Genomic DNA, 21,186 nt, shown 5'->3' on the forward strand with positions numbered 1-21,186 from the left:
TGTGATAAAATCTAACAATCATTTATCAGAAGGGATTCCCAGGAGGAAGAATCTCATAGTAGCACTGTCGCACTGTCGTCCCATTGTTCATCAATTTGCTTGAGTGGGCACCAGTAATGTCTTCATTGTGAAACTTGTTACTGCTTTTGACATATCGAATAAGCCATGAGGAGCTTGCCAGGCTCTGCTGTGCGGGCGGGATACTCTCAGGAGCTTGCCGGGCTCTCCAGAAGGAAAAAGGAATTGAACCCGGGTCAGCTGTGTGCAAGGCAAACGCCCTACCCGCTGTGCTATCGCTCCAGCCCCAAGGTGGGGTATTTGTGAATGTGAATCATACATAGACAAATGCTTATGAGTCCACTGTAGGATAACATAGCCTCAGGTAGTTTAGGTTTATTGGGTTACTCCCATCACCCTGCTCCCTTTCCTCTGTGCTTATTTGTAACTTTGTGTTCTGTTGACTTGTAAATATTGTTTTTCTCTTCTCTTTGAGTCCTGTGCATAGTTTATTCAGAGCCATGTGCTTTTGTATGGGCGCAGGAAGATAGTAGTAAATGCTATGCTTTTGTAAACTGGGAGTCATTTGATTCTACATGATATTTTCTGGGCATCTGTTCTCTCGACCTAAGTCTCAGCTGCCCTTACTTCCTAGCACCCCCAAAGGCAGGGTCCCAATGAGGGACAGGATGGACCCAGGGCAAGCAGTGAGTATATGTGGGATACAATATTTATAAAATTTATGTGCTATCTTGGCATCGAGATGGGCCTGGCCAAAGTGCCTAATGCTTAACTACAAGTTAAGAGCTTGGTCATGGACAAATGCTGTCATAATCCAAAAAGTAATAACTAGATCCGGACCCTGCTAGGGTTTGGAATGATTTATCTGGCCTGAGTGCTATAGTCTGAGTCTGTGGCAAGATGTTCCCAGGAGAACTGCCCTAGAAGCCTCAATGTATCTCTTACTGTGTTCATACAAAAATCACTAGTATTAAGATATTGATTGAGTTTTTGGACTGAGGAAAGGAGAAAAACACCTTAAGAGGTATTTTGCCTGTGGGCAGTCAGGAAGGGCTTTGGAATACCTCTAGGTGATGTTTCCTTTGAACCTGGTGGACCCTCAGGAATGGCTTTCTTATGTTGATTTTGCTACCGGCTGGGTGTAGCCTAGAGGGCAAGGTGGAGGGAGATAAGTAGGGAGAGACTAGTGAAGTGAAGGCAGAATCCTGAGAGTGGGAGGGGATTGAGGAATGAGGAGCTATAGGAGTGATGGAATGAATGGTAACTAATCAGCAACCAGTTTGGTCCTGTTCTTCCTTCACCTGTCCTTGGCCTACAGCCATCCCGATCTAGCCCACACACAGTGGCTCCAGAGCACCGAACACAAGCAGTGAGACAGAACTGCCCAAAGAGCCCTCGAACACACATGCTTCAGCATGCGTAGTTTTTTTAAATCCACTATTAAAAGACTAAGATGTTAGAGAAAGACTAGATTAAGATGTTGTCCTACAGGTGACCCCTTCCACAGTTTCCCTTCCCTGCCCACCCTGCCTGCCTCTATGACAGGCACTTCTCTCTCTCTCTCTCTCTCTCTCTCTCTCTCTCTCTCTCTCTCTCTCTCTCTCTCTCTCTCTCTCTCTCTCTCTCTCTCTCTCTCCTTTTGAGCCTTACAGTTTGTGATGCAGATACTAAAAGGATATCAGGGGGATGAAGGGCAGTTAGGATAGAGAAGGGACCAGTATGACAATTATAGTCGGAAATGATCATTTTGGACAGGAACTGAATGTTGAAAGTAGATAAAGGTAAAGGGCAATTTTTTTTTCTTTTTGGGTCACACCTGGCAATGCACAGGAGTTACTCCTGGCTTTGCACTCAGGAATTACTCCTGGCAGTGCTCAGGGGACCATATTGGATGCTGGGAATTGAACCTGGGTCAGCCGCATGCAAGGCAAATGTCCTACCCACTGACTATTGCTCCAGCCCTGAAAGGGCAAATTTATTTATTTATTTATTTATTTATTTTCTTTTATTGAATCACCATGTGGAAAGTTACAAAGGTTCAGGTTTAAGTCTCAGTTATACAATGCTTGAACACCCATCCCTTCACCAGTGCACATAGTCCACCACCAAGAATCACAGTATACCTCCCCCCTGCCCCCCAGATCCCCAGCCCCCCACCCCGCCTGTGTAACTGATAAATTTCACTTTACTTTCTCTTTACTTTGATTACATTCAATATTTCAACACAAAACTCACTATTATTGTTTGGAGTTTCTCCCCCTTAAAGTCGGACCTGCTGGAAAGGAAGCATTTGATAATTTGTTTTCCATTGCTGAGAATGAAGCGATATGAGGTCGAGTGGCCACACTAGTGACCGCACGGTTTTGGATTTCTGTACTTTAGCATTTTAGTAACTAAGTCCAGAGAAATATCTGCCAGAAATTACATCATTGCAAACTTGTACTTCTCAGCTATATTATATTCCACATATGAGTGCAATCTTTCTATATCTGTCTCTTTCTTTCTGACTCATTTCACTCAGCATGATACTTTCCATATTGATCCACTTATATGCAAATTTCATGACTTCATGTTTTCTGACAGCTACATAGTATTCCATTGTGTAGATGTACCAGAGTTTCTTTAACCAGTTATCTGTTTGGGGGCACTCTGTTTTTTTTCCAGATTGTGGCTATTGTAAACAGTGCTGCAATGAACATAGAAATGCAGATGTCATCTCTACTATACCTTTCTGGAAAGGGCAAATTTTTAAAAAATGCATAGTTTAGTTTATTCTGAGTTTTTGGGCCCATTCAAGCTGTGCTCAGGGGCTGTTCTTGACCCTGTTCTTAGAAGCAATCCCTGGAGGACAGAGATTTGCTCAGGGAACCATACGTTATGCTGGGGACTGACTGGGACTGGCAGGGATGATAGGGCACCCTGTACTACCTCTCCAGCCCCCATGAGTTTGAATCCTGGAAACAACTAAGTCTAACAAAGTACAGTGGTTGAAAATGCCTGGGCAATGTTGCTGAGTCAATAAAATAGTAAGATCTGCCTTATTAGACCTGTAGAACTCTATCTTTGATATGGAGAATGATGCTTGGTTGACAGGAGGTGTTCAACAACCACATTTGATGAAGTACATGCCTTTCATTTCTCATGGCTTGTAATTATCTATGGAGTGAATTTAAAGTCAGGCATTCCAAGAAAATTTGCAATGGCTGCAGAAGCAGAATAGCTGTCTTGTTTTCCAAGGTGACCATTCTGACTCACTGTGAAAATGAACCGCGCTGGAATGTGTGTTTGAAATTGTTTATCTGGAATCCTCACTTTCTCTATATGCACGGACATAAATGTGAATCTACATTTCCCCTCTTTCATGCTACACAAAATTAAATATAGCTGGAAATGATTTGATAGTCATCTGAAACTTCAATCACTTTCCATTGGCCTGGAAATTGAAAAACCAGTCTTTACATTATTTGGGGGATTTTCTTGGCACTGCCTCACTAAAATGATGTGGAAATCACCTTAATAGCAAAGTTTCGATGCCTTTCAGCAGGAGAAATCAGAACGCCAGAATTGTTCTCCTACTTCTCTCTTTATATTCCAGAGATAGCAGCACACACCCACAGACATACAGAGCCATGAATATGTATATATCTGCACATATATATGTTGCGTTGAATTCATCTTTATTTTACCTGAATTGACTTTCAGCATCTTAATTAATATTCCCCTTGAATTCACAGAGAATTCTTTGGCGTTACTCTATGTGTTTTCTTCATCTAGGTGTACTTAGAGCTTTTCTTCTTTTTCTTGCATCTCAAACTCTGCATAGTCTTTACCAATTACTTTCCATTTCCACTCCATTTGTTGGGTCTATTCCACTTTCCTGTCTCTGACCCTTCAATAACCACCATTCTTCGTAATCTCGCTTTCAATATTTTGCTCAGACCTTCTGATCCGAGCTTCCTCCCGCCAGCTGATGGGTTTGCCAAGCAAGCACAGCAGTACTCAAGCTGACGCCTGTTTCTTAACAAGATCAGATCGTCTGTATGTGGCTGCCTCTCAGAAACAAAATATGAAGCTTAACTCCTCTGTGCAGGCCAAAGGATGCCATCAGGGCTCAGTGAAAAGACTTCTGATTCTATTTTATTTTGTTCTGAGGGTCTTGGATAACACAGCATGTCTCCCTGAGGTGAATTTGCTGGTGTGCCCAACAGTCCCTGCCTTTGACAGCCAGTGGTGACCGCTTTCTCTGGCATCCTGTTTTCTCAAGCATCTTTTGTAGGGCTGGAGCTAGTAAAATGCAGCCTGTAGAAACCGTGTAATAGTCTACTAATACTAATGCTTCAGTCACAATAGCAGTTCTACTACCATCAGCAGAGACAGTAAAAGTGACTGCCCCTGAGTCTGGGCTCAGAGTCTCCTTGGTAGGAACATCCAACTGAACTTGCATTCTTTTCTCACCTGAAAAAAAAAAGTCCTGCAGGGTGCACTGTACTATGGCCCTCCTTTATAATACACACCCTAAGGAACAGAAAGGTTAAGAATTTTGCCTCGAGCCACACAGCTCATTATCACGCCCTGCCTTTTCCCAATGCCTAGTATTTTTGTGGCACACACTCTACTCTTCCCATTCAGAAACTGAGTTTGTTACTTTGCCCCAAACCACAAGCAGGACTCAATTGGTGATGAGCCTGGATGTGCCTCAGTTTACTTCTAAAGTGCATGCTCTTAACTAACACCTCAACAGGCTACTTCTTATATTCAGGTTACTTCTTATACTTCTTATATAATATACTTCTTGTATTATGTTACTTCTTATATTATATGGCCTGGAGAAGTAGTCTCTAGTTACCTTTCACACTGTGATAAGAAGTCCCACAGCTGACTTGCAAAATATAACCCAGGGGTCTTCAAATGACAAAGCAAGACCCCCATGATTGGCTTGACACTGAAAAACTAATGGCACAGGGTCAACTGGACGAGGTGTGATGCAGCTCAGAGGGGAGAAGATTATTTGAGATTTACTGGAGCGGGCACTCTGAAGCTGAAGCTGATGGAAATGGCAACTCCGTCCACTCAATTCAGCTGGACCAGCAGATAATGACCATGGGCAGAAGGGAGGATGAAGAGACAGACTCACTCCCTATACCTGGAGGGAAAGTGTGGTGGGAGACAGCTGGATGTTTACACACAGACCACAAGCGCCTAGGCCAGTGGAAATCTGAGTATCCCCCAGTATTTATTCATCACTGGTTAGGCACCAGGTATGACTCTAAGCGCTTTCGGAGACATCCTCTCCTCCAGTCCCTGACAACTGAGGAGCAGTTTTGATTATGATAACTTTGTTAGATAGGGAAACAGAGACTCTCAGAGGCTCACACAGCAGACGAGGGAGGGCCCAGCATCAAGGCCTGGGCCTGGAAACCCACAAACGCTTTGGTGGAATCAGACAGTGGAGCAAACTCTGTGAAAGACAGATGAGCTGGTTGCCATATTGAGAACATGCAGACTGGTCAAAGGGGGAGAGACAGACATAGAAAGATTGCACTCATCTGTGGAATGTAAAGTTGCAGAATGGGACACTAACACCAGGAGTAGTAGAGATAAGGACCAGGGGGTCTGCCCCACAGCTTGGGAACTGACCTCACATGCTGGGGGAAAAGGCAGCAGAGACAGAGAAGGGAACACCAAGTAGAGAATTTTGGGACGACCCACTTAGGTTGAAAGCTGCATACCAAAAGTAGACTATAGACCGAACATGATGGCCACTCAATGCCTCTGTTGCAAACTACAACACCCAATAGGAGAGAGAACAAAAGGGAATGCGGGGCTGGAGAGATAGCACAGCGGGTAGGGCGTTTGCCTTGCACGCGGCCGACCCGGGTTCAAATCCCAGCATCCCATATGGTCCCCTGAGCACAGCCAGGAGTAATTTCTGAGTGCAGAGCCAGGAGTAACCCCTGTGCATCGCCAGGTGTGACCCAAAAAAGCAAAAACAAACAAACAAACAAACAAACAAACAAAAGGGAATGCCCTGCCACAGAGGCAGGGCGAGGTGCTGGGGATTGGGTGAGGGTGGTGGGAGGGGTACTGGGAACATTGGTGGGGGAGAATGGGCACTGGTGGAGGGATGTAAACGAAATGCAAACATGAAAGTTCATAAATTTGTAACTGCACCTCACGGTGATTCACTAATAAAAATAAATAAATAAATAAACAAACAAATAAATAAGTAAATGAAAAAAAAAAAGAGGTTTGAGGAGAGAAGTCCAGAAGTACTCGTGCACAGAAGTATATGGGATGTAAAGCTGAAAATGGGTGTTGGGGGGTAGGGAGGGATGCAGTACAGCAGACAGGCTGACCCAAGTGTAATGTAAGCACCAAGCACCACATAAGGTCCCTGGAGCACCAACAGAGAGTGATCCCGAGGGCAGAGTCAGGAATAAGCCCTGAGCACTTGGGGTGTGGCCCAAACATCCTGCACCCTCCCCATCAGAAAAAGAACTCAACGGAAGGAAGTGTCAGCAGAAAGACTTGTTAGAAGAGATTCTCCGGATGTTTCCTGATGACGACCCAAACAAACCTGCAGGACTGTGGGGATCTTTCACATGGGCAATAAGGAGAGACAGGAGAGGGTCCAAGATACTCGTAAGCATGCAGCAGGGCAGACGGGAAGAGGAAATATTTGGGAATGCACAGATATGAGTGCAGGCGGTTCACAGTGACACAGAGGGGGAAGTCAGAGGAACGGGGGTTAGAATGCTGGCTACGGAAGGAGAGGCCCTGGGAACACAGCTGGAGGGAGAGGGAGGAGGCCAGCCGGGGCAGCGTGGGGCTGGGCGCCAAGGCCAGGGAGAGTTCCAGGTGGGCTGGTGTGCGCGGCACTGCGTCATTCCAGAACGCACGCAGGCAGGAGGAAGGAGGCTTCCTAGAAGCACCTGAGCCCCGAGAGAGACGTTGCAGGGCCGAAGATGGAAAATCCAGGCACGGTGGGCCAGGAGGAAGCTGGGCCAGTGCAGAACCAAGTCGCTGAGAGGAGCCCAGAAGGAGTCTAGGAGGCCAGGAGCGTGGAGAAATAAGCAGGCTTGGAAGAGAGATTATGAAAGTTTTTGCAATACAAGGCGGACAGGATCAGATGACCTCACACCCTTGGCCTTGGATTATAAACAGAGATTACCAAGGGGGAGGGGGAGGCTGAGATGGCACCAGAGGTGACATCAGGACAGTGGTCAAGGGTACCTTGGTGGTGCTGAGGGGCGGTAACTATGCACATTGGAACAATAAGCATTGAGGCTGGAGCAATAGGACAGTGGACAGGGTGTTTGCCATGCATGCAGCTGGCCTGGCTTTGATCCCTGGTACCCCATATGCCCCCCTCGAGCACCGCCAGGAGTAATTCCTAAGTGCAAAGCCCAGAGGAAGTCTTGAGCATCGCCAGGTGTGGCCCAAATAAAAACCCCCAAAATATTTTTTTAAAAGTACCATACATTTTAACACTATTGTGATCCTGATACCTAAAAAAAAAAGCAAAAATAATAATAAAAGCCAAAAAAATATTTTTTTTAAAATTTTTTATCCTGAGGTTGGCAGGAGTGGGTGAGACAGAATAGCCTTGTGATGGGGGCCAAGTGTCTGTGATGGAGTCAGGGGACACATTGGCAGTGTGTATGGTGTAATGACTAACTTCTAGAGAAGTGTGGAAAACACACCTGAAACACACACCAGGGTGCAAACTGGTGTTTTCTCAATTAAAAAATTTAAAAAGCAGGCATTAGCACATGCCACCCATTTTTATAGAAGCAGGTAAGACTCCACGCTCAGCACAGGGGCAGACTGGTTCTCATGTGGCCAGAGGAGTCCCCTGCCCACCTCTCCCGGATGACATCTTTTGAATCCCTGCTCTCATCTACAGTAGCCCATACTGGGACCAGGACCTCGGGCCTCCAAACTATTTCCTCTTAGCCAGGGAAGGACAAAGTTGCTGAGAAGTTCTATTTGGATTCATTGATTTGGCAGTGCTGGGAATTGAACCCTGGTCTTTGGCGTATGATGCAAGCACTCTACCGCTGAGCCATGTCCACAATGTCAGGAGGTTTGAGCAGGAAGGATCGCAAAGGGGAAATAGGCTCTCATCTACCAACCATGACCAAAACGCATGGCAAAGGGAAGGCTTGTTAGGCAACGCTGGGAGAGAGCAAAATGTTTGGTACCAAGAATCCTTCAATGACTGTCTATTAGTGCTTCACCACCTCTGTATGAGAAAAGTGGCTGTCGTCCCTTCTTTAATAGAAACTCTATGACAATGAGTATCACAAGTGAAATGTCTATTAACTGAACATCCTTTCAAAATGTCAGGCTTAGAAATCAGTTCTGCAGGATGGCTCCCACTGGACTTTGCCAACTGGACAGCAGACAACCAGGAGGGGGTGCACATGCCCATGGAAGAAGCCCACCGCATCGTGCTCCACCCAAACGTGAGGTTTCTGTTGTTTTAGTCACAAAGGGGTGTACACCAGCAGGACAAAGAAAATCATGTTCTGTTGCTAGCTGCCAACTGCACGGAGGTCATTTCATGCCATGAATTTTCCCCGAGTCTCATGCTCATTGAAAGTAGGAAACTTCAGATCTTCTAAGTATGGAATGACACATTATACGTGATAAGGAGAATCTTCAAGATCAATTGTTAGAGGGGAAAAAGCAACTCGGAATTGTGAAAAAGACACACATGTATGTGTATGTGTGTGTGAGTGTGCATATATGCATGTGTGAGAATACAAGTTGTAAAAAATAAGCCACTTGTAAATAAAAGAAAATTAAAAAGTATATCAATATCTAGACAAAGATACGATTCTGTCCAATGCATTTGTGTATATATGCATCCTTGGGAGGAGACATAAGAAATGAGGGATGGAGGTTTCTGCCAGGAGGGGAAATGAGATAGGAGCAGTCTGCCAATGTATCATTAACCTTTTAAAAATTTGTGCTAGGAGATCAAATTTATTATATCATAGTCAAAATGAAAAGGTGTGTTAAATCAACCACAAACCTGGGCCAGGGAGCTAATGCAGGGAGCTTGACCACATGCCTGGCATGTGGGCACCCTGAGTCTGAGAGTCTGATACCCACCACTGCACCCCCACCTCTGCCCCCTGTTGGGCCTTAGGCCGACCCAGGTGGTCCCCAGCACTGCCAGGCACGGCACTGAATCTCTAGTTCACACAGCTGCAGGCATGACCCTGGGGACCACTGCCCACTACCAGGAAAGTTCTCAAAACATGAACCCTGGCAAGAAAAAAAGGCCAGCCCCTCTCTGCCGGGGGAGGCCAGGGATGCTGGGGTGGGAGTGGTTATAGTAGGGGTTGACAGGGCCACATCAGGGAGTCACAGGGAGTGGTGTGCTAACTGGAGGTGCCGAGCTCAGCAAGCGTGGGGACTCAGTGACCTAAGAAAGGCTGTGGGGGGCAGGTGAGTGGGGGTCAGTGGGGGGCAGGTGAGTGGGGGTCAGTGGGGGGCAAGTGAGTGGGGGCCAGTGAGGGGCAGGTGAGCGGGGGTCAGTGGGGGCAGGTGAGTGGGGGTCAGTGGGGGGCAGGTGAGTGGGGGTCAGTGAGGGTAGATGAGTGGGTGTCAGTGGGGGCAGGTGAGTGGGGGTCAGTGGGGGCAGGTGAGTGGGGGCCAGTGGGGGCAGGTGAGTGGGGGTAGTGGGGGCAGGTGAGTGGGGGCCAGTGGGGGCAGGTGAGTGGGGGTAGTGGGGGCAGGTGAGTGGGGGCCAGTGGGGGCCGGTGAGTGGGGGTCAGTGGGGGCAGGTGAGTGGGGGTCAGTGGGGGGCAGGTGAGTGGGGGCCAGTGGGGGACAGGTGAGTGGGGGTCAGTGGGGGCAGGAGAGTGGGGGTCAGTGGGGGCAGGTGAGTGGGGGCCAGTGGGGACAGGTGAGTGGGGGTCAGTGGGGGTAGGTGAGTGGGGGATTGGTTGGGAGATGGGCGGGGAAGGTGGGCTGAGGGTGCCAGGTGCAAGGGATTTCCCCACAACCAAGTGTGGGCTGGTGGGCTGACAGGAGAGGCAGGTAGAGGTTGGCCCAAGGCAGTGACTCTGGGAAATATCCTGAAGCAATCGCGACGTTCAGTGAGCAATAGGGTAGAAGCATCAGGAAAAGGGAACAGGCGTTAGGAAATCTTTCCAGCTGACTCATCAAGTGACCACGAGCAGATCCAGGGCCCTGTGCTGCCTGACAGAAACCTGAATGTGTGAGCACTGTGCTGGCAGCAACCAGGAGTGTGTGAAGACTACAGCACGGCCTCTGACTGTGCTTTGTTGCATTTTATATTTTCTGTTTCACTGTTATTTACTTTTTTTGTGAGGGGAGGGTTATTGCAGCACATCTGGTAGTGGCCAGGGGTTACTCCTGACTGTGCTTGGGGGTCTTCCCCAATGGTGCTGGGGTGCCATGTGGGAGGTAGGATCCAGGCCTCCCCATGCAAAGCAGGTCATCAGCCAGTTGAGGGGTCCCCTGGTTCCACCTCGCACTTTAAATGGCTGCATGATATTCTGGCTGATGGAATTACTAGGATCATAATCACGTTCCATCAAACACACGAGTTCTTTTTCTCCTTAGCTCTTATAATTGAATCATGTTAGAAGTAAGTTATGTGCATATGTACAGACATGTACACATATTTGTTCGGGTTCTTTTGTTTTGTGGGCCACACCAACTGTGCTCAGGACTTACTCCTGGCTTGGTGCTCAGGGATCACTTTTGGTGGGGCTCGGGGAACTATATGAGGTGCCTGGGATCAAGCCTGGGTCAGACTGTGCATGGCAAGGAACATCTCTCTGGCTCCCATCTTCTATATAAATGCTGGGGTATCATTCTGATGACTTCTCATACAATAAATTCCTAGAAGCAGATCATCTAGGTCAAACACAAACTTGTGTTTGTGTGTGTGTATGTGTGTGTGTGTGTGTGTGTGTGTGTTGGGGAGTGGGGGACAGGGGAGGCTACACCTGGCGGTGCTCAGGGGTCATTCCTGGCCCGTGCTTAGGAATCACCACTGGTGGGGCTTGGGAGAGCGTATGAGGTGTGGGAACAGAGCCGGGTTAGGCTGCCTGAAAGCATAAGAGAGTGTAAGAGATCATACCCTCTCAACTCTCTCTGGCCCCAGTACAAGAATTTTAAAATGTCTTTGAGTCCACTGCAGAGAGAGCTCGTCCTGACTTAAAGCTCCCTGGGATGGAGCAGGATGGATCTCAGGATGGGAAGCGGGACTGAGCATAGCAGAGTGGACTGCGGGCAGCCTTAAAAAAGTTTCTTCTGATAAGTCTGATATGAGGAGGTTTGGGGGACACCATGATACCAGCAAGGACGGTCTCCTGAGTGCACGAAATCAAAGGGTTGGTCAACTCCTATACTCCAGTATTGCCCTCACGCCCCACCCCACCCAGAAAACTCCTCTGAACATGAATTTCTTTTTTCTTTTTGGGTCACACCCAGCAATGCACAGGGGTTACTCCTGGCTCTGCACTCAGCAATCACTCCTGGCAGTGCTCAGGGGACCATATGGGATGCTGGGAATCAAACCCAGGTCGGCCGCGTGCAAGGCAAACGCCCTACCCTCTATGCTATTGCTCCAGCCCCTCTTTTTTCATTCCCTTTTGATTTTGGGACCACACCCAGCAGTGCTCAGTGTTCACACTCCAGTGCTCAGGGATCACTCCAGGTGGTGCTCGGGAGACCACATAGGGTCCTGGACATGAGACTGGGGTGCCTGCCAGGTGACCCAACTGGACTATTCCTCCAGCTCTGAGTCTACGTTTTTAATCAGGCAACAAGTAATCCTGACCTGGGTGTCTGTTGAAGAAGAAACGATGCTTCACTCATTGACAAAGACTCAGGTGAAAGGCATCGCGGGGCATGGCAGAGCAAAGGAAAGGATGTGGCGGGGACAGGAGGAATGCAAGGGACAGAAAGGGCAGGAAGGGGCCGGGACTTTCTTTAAATTCCTTTAAGGGAACACTTGTGAGTGAAGGGGCAAAAGTGGAAGAGAGGGAAGGGATCAAAGAAAGGCCCGGAAGGGGAAGAAGCAAGGAGACGAGGGGGCTCAGGTCCTTCGAGGAGAGCCGCAGGTCTTGGGTTCATGGCGAATGGTTTTGTTCTCTCCTACAGGAGCGGCTGACACTGCCTGCTGGGAGCGCCTCAGGGAGCAGGAGACCTGAGCTGGCTTGAGAGCCCCAGTGGGTGCTTTCTGGGGAGTCAGGAAGAACAAAGGAGGCTCACGGGAACCCCAGCGGCCACGGGGACTTTGCTGGGATAAAATAGACCCAGTACCTATTCTGGGGAGATTCCCATTCAGGCTGTTTCCCCTGAGAAGGATCCACGTTTCTGCATCTGGCTGCCTCATTTCTGGGTGAAGATTTCCTTTAAAAGAACTTCGAACACTTCTCTTGTCAATAAATGATCCTGTCAGCCCTCTGAGAGTGCCGGCTTCCCTCCGCTGCTGTGGCCTGCTCACAGACAGATCTCGGTCCCCTGCGGGTACCACCGTCCCCCACTCCCAGTCTCTGTTCCTGTTTGGTTTTTACAATATTCTCCACCACTGTCCTGGGGCACCCTCCCTCCCCATGCTTTCGCCTCCCTTGGTGAAAGTCCGGTCCTTCTGCACCTGCTCTTTGCCCCCACACTTCCACATCTACTTCTGCACGTGTGACCTAGACCAGCGATGTATTTGCAGGGCCCAACGCTGAATGAAAATGTAGGGTCCTCTGTTCAAAAAAAAAAAAAAAAAAGAAAAAGAAGATACATTTCAAGCCAGCAGCAGTGGAGCATGAGAACAAGGGTGGATGTTTCTGAACAGAGAGCCCTGTGTGACCTCTGTGGGTCCCTTGTCCAGAAAATGCCTCTGTTTCCAAGGCATCTGCTGCTCTGATATGTTATTTATTCACCGTTTTCTGATCACGTTCCCTTGTTTTCCCCCTGCGTGTCTATTTAACCTACTTGAACTGGACTTGGTCCAGCCTTGTAAAGAGGCTTATAGAAACCAACTCTGATATGGGGTTTGCATTAGAGTTGCGTTTGCCACATTTTTTCCTCTGCTCATTTGGATGGAGCAATAGCACAACAGGTAGGGCATTTGCCTTGCATTCGGCCAACCCAATTACGATTCTTCCACCCCTCTCAGAGAGCCCAGCAAGCTACCGAAAGTATCTCACCCACACGGCAGAGCCTGGTAAGCTACCCGTGGCATATTTGATATGCCAAACACAGTAACAACAAGTCTCACAATGGTGCCCACTCGAGCAAATCGATGTACAACGAGACGACACTGAATCTGAAAGTGACTTGAGTGGCCAGCAGCCTGTGGCTCAGTGCTTCGTGTCCTTGCCAGGCAGAGACCTCCGAGTCTCACAACCACCTGCTGTGGCAGTGGCGCTCTCCTGAGATGCAGGCCTGGGTGCAGATCTGGAAGACAGCCGGGTCAACGATGCCACCCTCAATGCCCGTGCCCAGCCTGGAAGTGGCTCAGAGGAAGCGTTTAGAGAAAGCGTTTGAGAGTGATAGTACTGGTCCCTATTGCTCCACTGTAGGCCTCCAACCCTAACCCAGGAGTGGTTCTAACATAGTTTTTTATTAATTAACTTAATTTTGGTTTTTGGGAGTCACAGGGTCGTGCTCGGGGCTTACTCCTGGCTCACTGGGGCTTGGGGGACCATATGGGATGCCGGGGATTGAACCCAAGTCGGCCAGGTGCAGGGAAAGTTGCCTTGCCCACTGGCCTATGGCTCTGGCCCTGCAGAGGCACAGTCGAGCAGCTGTCCTTTCCAGGGGGAGGACTCTGACGGCCTTCTCCAACAGCCTACAGTGCCACTTGGCTGTGACTGTCACCGCTGGCAGCCTGGAGTCACGTCTCCGCCCGCCCTGCCCTGGAGCCCAGCCCCCACCTACTTGTTGGTCTGCCGCTGATGCTGGATCACCATGTTTTTCTCGTGGATTGTCTCCAGAAGGGCGGTTGCCAGAGACTTCAGGTCTGAGATGGACTGTGGTGTCGCCGGGAGGCTGCATCCATGACCCTCCGATAACAGATCTTGAACTAGGGAGGGTGCAACAGGGACAGCTCAGATTCCAATCCTCCCCGGATGCTGGGATGCAAACCCGTGTGGATGGCCTGGAACTGAGATGCTGGTTTCCAGCCTCCAACACTGCGACAGCTTCTACTGATACTTCTCACTCAAAAGTGGCACAAAATCCACATTCGGTGCAAAGATAAAGCAGCAAAGAGATGGTTCTCAAGGGAATCTAGCAACAATTTAAGTATGTGAACTTGCTTTTTATTACTTATTTACATTCACTTTATTTTTTGGTCCAGCAGTGCTCAGGGATTACTCCTGGCTCTGCACTCAGGGATCTTTCCTGACAGGGCTTGGGGGACTCTCTGGGGTGCCAGGGATGGCACCCAGGTTGGCTGGTGCAACACCAGTGCCCTGCCCACTGTCCTATCACTCTACTCCCTGAATGTGATTAAAAAATAATAACAAATTTCTGGTTACTAGGGCTGTGGAGGGTATGAAGGAGGACTCAGCATGTTGTTGACTGGTTATTTGTTTTATTTTGTGGTGCAAAGATCGAATCCAGGGTCTCAAGCATGCAAGGATATAGTCACTGAGCTATATCCCTGGCCCTTATAAAGAGCTTTTTGAAAGAATTATCTGCTGTGTTTGACACTTCCAAAAACACTTTCAAATGGATGAATTTATTTGATACTTACAATTGAGGAAAAATAAGAAAATTTAAAAAAACACTTTCCTGGAAGGTCCTATTTATTCCAGGAGAGCCAGGGGCTTAGAATGTCAGAACACGGGCTCAGGTCTCAGCCCGGTGAGCGCCAGTGACTCCTGCTCCGAGCTCCTTGCTGGATGTCAGCATATCCCCTGACACGAGGTTCACTGCAGGAGCTGGTGTCGCTTAACATATTGAGAAGCCAGCCAAATATATTTTATATATGCATATTTTCAGAAAGAGGTGATGGGGACTGAAGAGATAACACAGGGCAGAGGGCACTTGCCTTGCACCTGGCTGACCCAGTTAGATCCCTGCACCCCACCCTGGGCACTGCTAAGAGTGATCCCTGAACAGAAGGCCAAAAGTTGGCTCTGAGCATGGCTGGTGTAGCCCAAACCCTGTCCTTAGCTCCAAAGGGAAAAAAGGGGAGATTAACTAACAGTCAACACAAAAACCATCCCCCATTTGTTCTCTTAGAAGGCAGGAAACAGGACAGCATGAATGTCTCGTTACATGTCTTTGAATCCCCTTCCCTACAGGCCTGTATATAGATACACAAATTCAGACACATGTCTCCAAAAATAGGCAAAAGCCTGCTTTCTCTTCTGAAACATTTACCACAACGGCTGCTTAGCCGTCCATGTATATAACAACTGACATAATTACTTTATGGACCTTTCTGTTATTTCCATTTTTTTTTATTGTAACTAATGTAGGAAGAACTTCCTTGGAGCAAAATGCTTGCACGTGTTTGTAATTATTTCTTGCTGGTTTGAGGGGGGGGGGGAACCATTTAAAGCCTTTCACCAGGGGCTGCCGAGGGGTTATCTGGAATCGAGGCGCCAGGTCTATGGCTCACCCACGGGTGGCTGAGTGTGGCCCGTGTTCCTAGTGGGGATAATGCTGGGTTGTCAATACTCAAAGATGTTTAGCTATCAAGGACGGCCAGAGCTCCGCTTGTTCATGCTGCTTCCCATTTTAGTGCCGAGTACTGCAGCTTGTAGAAAGACTATTCGAGAGTGTCTTTTTTCCAGTTGAGTGGAAGAAAGGTGCCAGGAAAAGGGGCCTGGTTAATTAGGGAGGCTGGTGCTTCAGCACTTACCCTCTCTCCACACCCCCCGTGAGCCACGCTAGCTGGGATGAGGCCGGTCATGTGGTCGTTGAGACGCGCCCTGCCAATAGCCCGCAAGTGGGCCAGGCGAGCGTGTTCAACCCAACGCGTATGGATTCCCGAGTATGAAGTGTTGGGAGGCAGCTCCCTGCTATTTATTCCCCTGGACTCTTCCTGGAAGATCATTAGTTTTCATCGGAATCAACATGAGGGAGGAACGAAATTGCAGTCGATAAAAGCTTCTTTGAAAAAGGCATATGGGTTGGGGCTGGAGCGATAGCACAGCGGGTAAGGCGTTTGCCTTGTATGCGGCCGACCCAGGTTCAATTCCCAGCATCCCATATGGTCCCCTGAGCACCGCCAGGAGTCATTCCTGAGTGCAAAGCCAGGAGTAACCCCTGTGCATTGCCAGGTGTGACCCAAAAAGAAAAAAAAAACAGAAAAAGGCATGGGTTCCAAGCCACGCGGGGGTGGGGGGGGAGGTGAGGGCAATGAGATGGAAACGTCCCCTCAGAGATACTAGACTGGTGAGGAGGGGAGGGAGAAGCAGGGCATGGAGGGAGGGTGCAGAAGGGTGCAGCCATGAGAAACACCTGGAGCAGAGGCTGTCCAGGCAGGCTCCCTAAGCAGCATCACCCTGCAAATTGTCCAGCATCACCCCTCACTCACCTGATACGGAGAGGGGGCAGGAGGAGTTCTGATTTTTTAAAAATTGTACTTTATTTTTATAAAGTTGTTCTATTACATGCGATGGTTTCTTACATTCAATATTCCACCACCAACCCCACCACCTTTACACCTTCCCACCACCATTATTTCTACTTTTCCCAACCACCACCCAAGCCTGCCCCACAGCAGGCTCTAAATAATTTATTTTGTATTTCTTGTTAGGAATAATTTGATAAACATGATCCAAAAAAGATTTCCTTAGACGAAAGAGTGTGAAGATTGTTGTATCTCACCCTGGAGCCATAAGCCCTGGTATAAAAAGATGACTAACATGTTGTTACAGGTTGAGCCTTGTGTGTTAATATTTTCTTAATCGAGATGGGTTGCCTTCTACTTTATATCTCATTCTGTGGGGTGTGCTAAGAAGTCTCGATTTTTACCTGGAATTCAGGCAACTGTGACGTGTGAGGCTTAACTGTCCGGGTTTCCAGTTCCCAAAGCAGGCTGGCGGAGGTGGGCGTGGGCTCTGGCCTGCTATATTCTTAGGGGCCCTCCCTCTCCCCTCTCCCCAGGTACAAATCCTACCTTGCTTGGCTGACAGGACTCCTGTCAAAGCGCTGCTGTTGGATTTACTCTGGCCTTTGGAGTTTTTCCGTCTCTCAAGAGCATTCTGAAGCAGCACCAGGAGTAAAAGAAAAATCCTGGTCAGAAAAGGCAGCTGTGCAGTCCTTCTATTTCTATGTCTGCACCTCTCTTTCTTTGTGGCATATAGAATAACATCACATGAGGCTAACACCCAAGGACAGTAGACACAAGGGCCAGGGGGATTGCCCCATAGCTGGAAGACTGCTTCATGAGTGGAGGAGAGAAGGCAGATGGAATAGAGAAGGGATCACTAAGAAAATGATGGCTGGAGGAATCAGTCAGGATGGGAGATGCATGCCGAAAGTAGATAATGGACCAAACATGATGACCTCTCAGTGTCTGTGTTGCAAGCCATAATACCCCAAAGTAGAAAGAGAGTATGGGGAATATTGACTGCCTTAGAGGCAGAGGGAGGGTGGGAAAGGGGGGGTATACCCGGGATATTGGTGGTGGGTAATGTGCACTGGTGGAGGGATGGATGTTTGATCATTGTGAGATTGTAACCCAATTATGAAAGCTTGTAACTATCTCACAGTGATTCAATAAAATTAAAAAAGAAAAGAAAAGAAAAAGAAAAGGCAGTTATGGAGAAGGCGCGAGGCAGAGCCGGAGCAGCCTCCCACTGGCCCCCAGCGCCTGTGCCTTCTCACTGCCACCCCGACCTTCAGAAATCACACCCCTGGCCAGAGACTCCATTCTTATTGACTTGGGAATGTCAGGGTAGGTGGTTTTATTTTTTGTTTTTTCACTGTCTTCTTGTTGGTTTTGTTGGTGGTTTTTTTTTTTTTTTTTTTTTTTTTGTAAATTACTCTGTAAGTTAGTAGGTAACAGAACGACAGGCATTACAGAGCCCTCAACAGTCAAGGCACACAATGCATCTGCTAAGTGAAATCAGACGCAAAAACTCCACCTAAGGGGCAAGTCACTAATTAGTCACTAATTATGGAAATGACTCTCTCTGTTTGTTGTTGTTGTTGCTGTCATTTTTGGGGGGGAGGAGAGGTGTTTGGAGCCACACCCAGTGGTGCTCAGTGCTTACTCCGGTCCCAGTTGCTCAGGGATCACTCCTGGCAGGGTAGGGAGGATCATATGTAGTGCTGGCAATCAAATCCGGGTCGGCTGTGTGCAAGTGCATCCCCCTGTACTGTTGCTCTGAGCCCCGCCACCCCTGCTCACACACAGGAGATGGAGGAAGGTTTATTTCCATGCACACCACAAGATAGCTGGTGGCACCTGAAGGGAGTCTGTGGCTGGACCAGAAGAAGGATCGAGATCAATGAGTGGCCTCCTCCTGTGTGAGCACAAGAGAAGAGTGGACCTGTGCTACCCACACGCTATTCTGGAGCAGTGCCTCACCTGTAAGTCGCGTGTTTGTTATAGCCAGTGCCATGTACAGAACTGAATAAACGTCTAAGATGCACGCCCAGGGCTGGGGAGATAGCACGGAGGTGAAGGCCTTGCACGTGGCTGACCCCTGTTCAATCCCCAGCACCACAGATGGTCCTCTGAGCACCACCCAGAGTTACTCTTGAGCACAGAGCCAAGAATAACTCCTGAGCAAAGCTGGGTGTGGCCCCAAACCCATCCCCTGCCACAAAGTAAACAAAGCAAAATGAATGCATGACAAGAGTTTAAAATCATGTATCAGTTAATGAACCTATCTAGCAGGGTTCTTCTCCCGTTCCGTGTCTAGACAGAGACTGTTCTCTACGGGAGTATGGCCCCCACAGAAAGCAGAGACATCTGGGGGAAAGGACCCCCAGAGAACACCAACACAGAATGCCAGAGATAAGAGAAGACTCTCTCCAGCATCGAGACTGCTGTCAAAACCCCAGCCTCGGGAAGAGAAATCAATCTATTTTCCAAGCTGAGAAACCCAGGAGATTTTTCTAATTATAACACTTACAACTAACATCTGCAGAAGTAGATATTATCAAACTAATGGTGCTGGAATTAGACTGGGGATCAGTGGGGAGAAGTTAAACATTCTGTGGGACGTGGGCACTCACATGTAGAGGGTGAGTTCCTGCATTGTGTTTCTGCATTGCTCGGAAACCATTTTCTCATGAAGGGTGAGAGACAAATAGCACCCAGAGAAGGCACCTCATCTTGAAACCTCGAGTAAGTAACCTCGTTTCGTATGGACAAAAGAGGTGTGGTCAGTACCGTGTCCACTGTCAGATGACCTCAGTGTGCCCAGCCCAGGGATTGGCCCCCAGAGGAGTGTTTGCCGAAGCTGTTTTGGTTTTGTTGGCTATTGGATTCTTACTGGCCGTCTTGATCTAGACTCTCTCTGGGAGGGCGGGCAAGCACTAAAATATTTCTGGCACATGAAGGTCATGAAAATAGAGCAACATTTAGCTGAACCATGGTGAATCAATCCTGCTTTTGCTACCTTGTATTTGGCGATGTTCGATTTCAAGAGGTTGACCTCCTCGTGAAGTTGCTTTAATCGCTCTTGAAGGTACCTGGAAAAGAATATAGATGGCTGGGCAGTGTCTGGAAACACAACGAAAAACATACCCTGGAGTCCAGGAGGGGGAGGGGGGCAGGAAGGAAAAGCCTCGTGATGAGCCACGTTTTACACCAAAGACCTGCTGGCCACGGAAAGGAAGAGAAGAAAAGTGCATCTGTGCGACCTTTTAGTAAATGGATGTGATCAAGGTCAAGTCTGCCCACATCACAGCAACCCCACTTTAAAACAGCCCTGTGCAGAGATCCCCTACGGGATAGCAACACAGTTTTCACATAATTCTCATTAAGATGATTCCGCTGGGAAGGCAGACAGGGAGAGGCGACAGAACACATAACATTAACTCAGACACATATACACACTGAAACTTGCCTCGGGGAAAAGAAACAGCTAAGGGAATTTCTCAATTTATTTTCTTATTCTCTCCCCTTCTCCTTGATGGCAATAACAAGCAGCTTCCACGGATGCTCTACCCTTCTTGTCCAGCACGAAGGGCCGGGGAGAGGAGTGGGGAAGCAGGGGAGGCAGGGGACACCGAGCTTCTTAGCTTACTGGGCGGCTCTGACCCCACCGTGACTGGCTGTGATTCTTATTTCCATCTAGGTAACACGATTTCAGTGGTGCCCGTGTTCATGGTCTTGACAGACAGTGACTGCAGCACCCACATGGCCCAGATCCTCCACCAATGGCCATTCTTGTGCCCACCTGAAGTCTGCATCTTCCCTCCCTTCCTCTCCCTGTTCCCTCTCCCACACCCCAACTCTCTTGGCCCGGTCATCCCAGTATTGAAATCAGAGGCCAAGGGATTTGGCCTCATTTGATATTGTGGCCTTGACATTAAAACCAGCATTTGGAGTTGTGACTTTCCCTTCTCAGTTGCCTTGGGTGACAACACTCTGTCACGCAGACGGTGTCTCAAGCTACCGTCAGCCTGCAGGTTTCAGGAGCAGAGCCGGTGTCCTTCCTGGGGAGCTGGCCTGGGCCCGCGCTGCTTACCTGTTCTCCATGCACAGCGCGTCCACGTCGATGATCCGATTCTCGTGCCCGCCCAGGATGTGGTTGAGCTCCTGGTTGAGCCTCTCCACTTTGTCCTGGTAGGAAGATCGCTCCTCTTTCACGTCCTGCAGCTCGTCCACTGAGGACTGCAGGTCGTGCTCCAGAGTCTCGATCTGAAAGCCAAGCAGACCCTCTTAGTCCTGAGGTGAGCTTGACTGCCAAAGACAGGACCTTCCACAGGGCTGAATGGCATGTAGAGTTTTTGTGAATCCTGCCTGCATGGTAGGAATCCAGAAGGGACCACACACTGGAAGACAATGAAAGCTGCAAGCACAGGGGTAATGTCCACCTGGGCACTTCCTGTATCTAATACGGGATGGGAGCAGCGGTTTGGAAATACAGGGCTTGCCCCTGAACCCTGCCCCCCTGTGATGTGCAGAGAAGACAAACCCAGACCTGGACCATAGCAGACATGGCATTAGAAAGACAGACTTTCCGTGAAATTTGCCTATAA

General features: G+C 48.7%; 1 protein-coding gene across 2 annotated transcripts in view; it reads right to left on the minus strand.

The window, feature by feature from the left end:
* The window catches only part of CCDC149 (coiled-coil domain containing 149), a 155,707-nt gene that overhangs the window by 39,993 nt on the left and 94,528 nt on the right, over positions 1-21,186 (minus strand). For both annotated transcript variants that reach the window (XM_055138444.1, XM_055138443.1), the window contains exons 6-9: positions 20,673-20,845; positions 19,599-19,671; positions 17,144-17,228; positions 13,945-14,089 (exon numbers count right to left, since the gene is read on the minus strand). In XM_055138444.1, the coding sequence (XP_054994419.1) occupies positions 13,945-14,089; positions 17,144-17,228; positions 19,599-19,671; positions 20,673-20,845 (476 nt within the window). The remainder of the gene's footprint in view (positions 1-13,944; positions 14,090-17,143; positions 17,229-19,598; positions 19,672-20,672; positions 20,846-21,186) is intronic.

Source organism: Sorex araneus, chromosome 5, assembly GCF_027595985.1.
Source record: "Sorex araneus isolate mSorAra2 chromosome 5, mSorAra2.pri, whole genome shotgun sequence".
Lineage (NCBI taxonomy): Eukaryota > Metazoa > Chordata > Mammalia > Eulipotyphla > Soricidae > Sorex > Sorex araneus.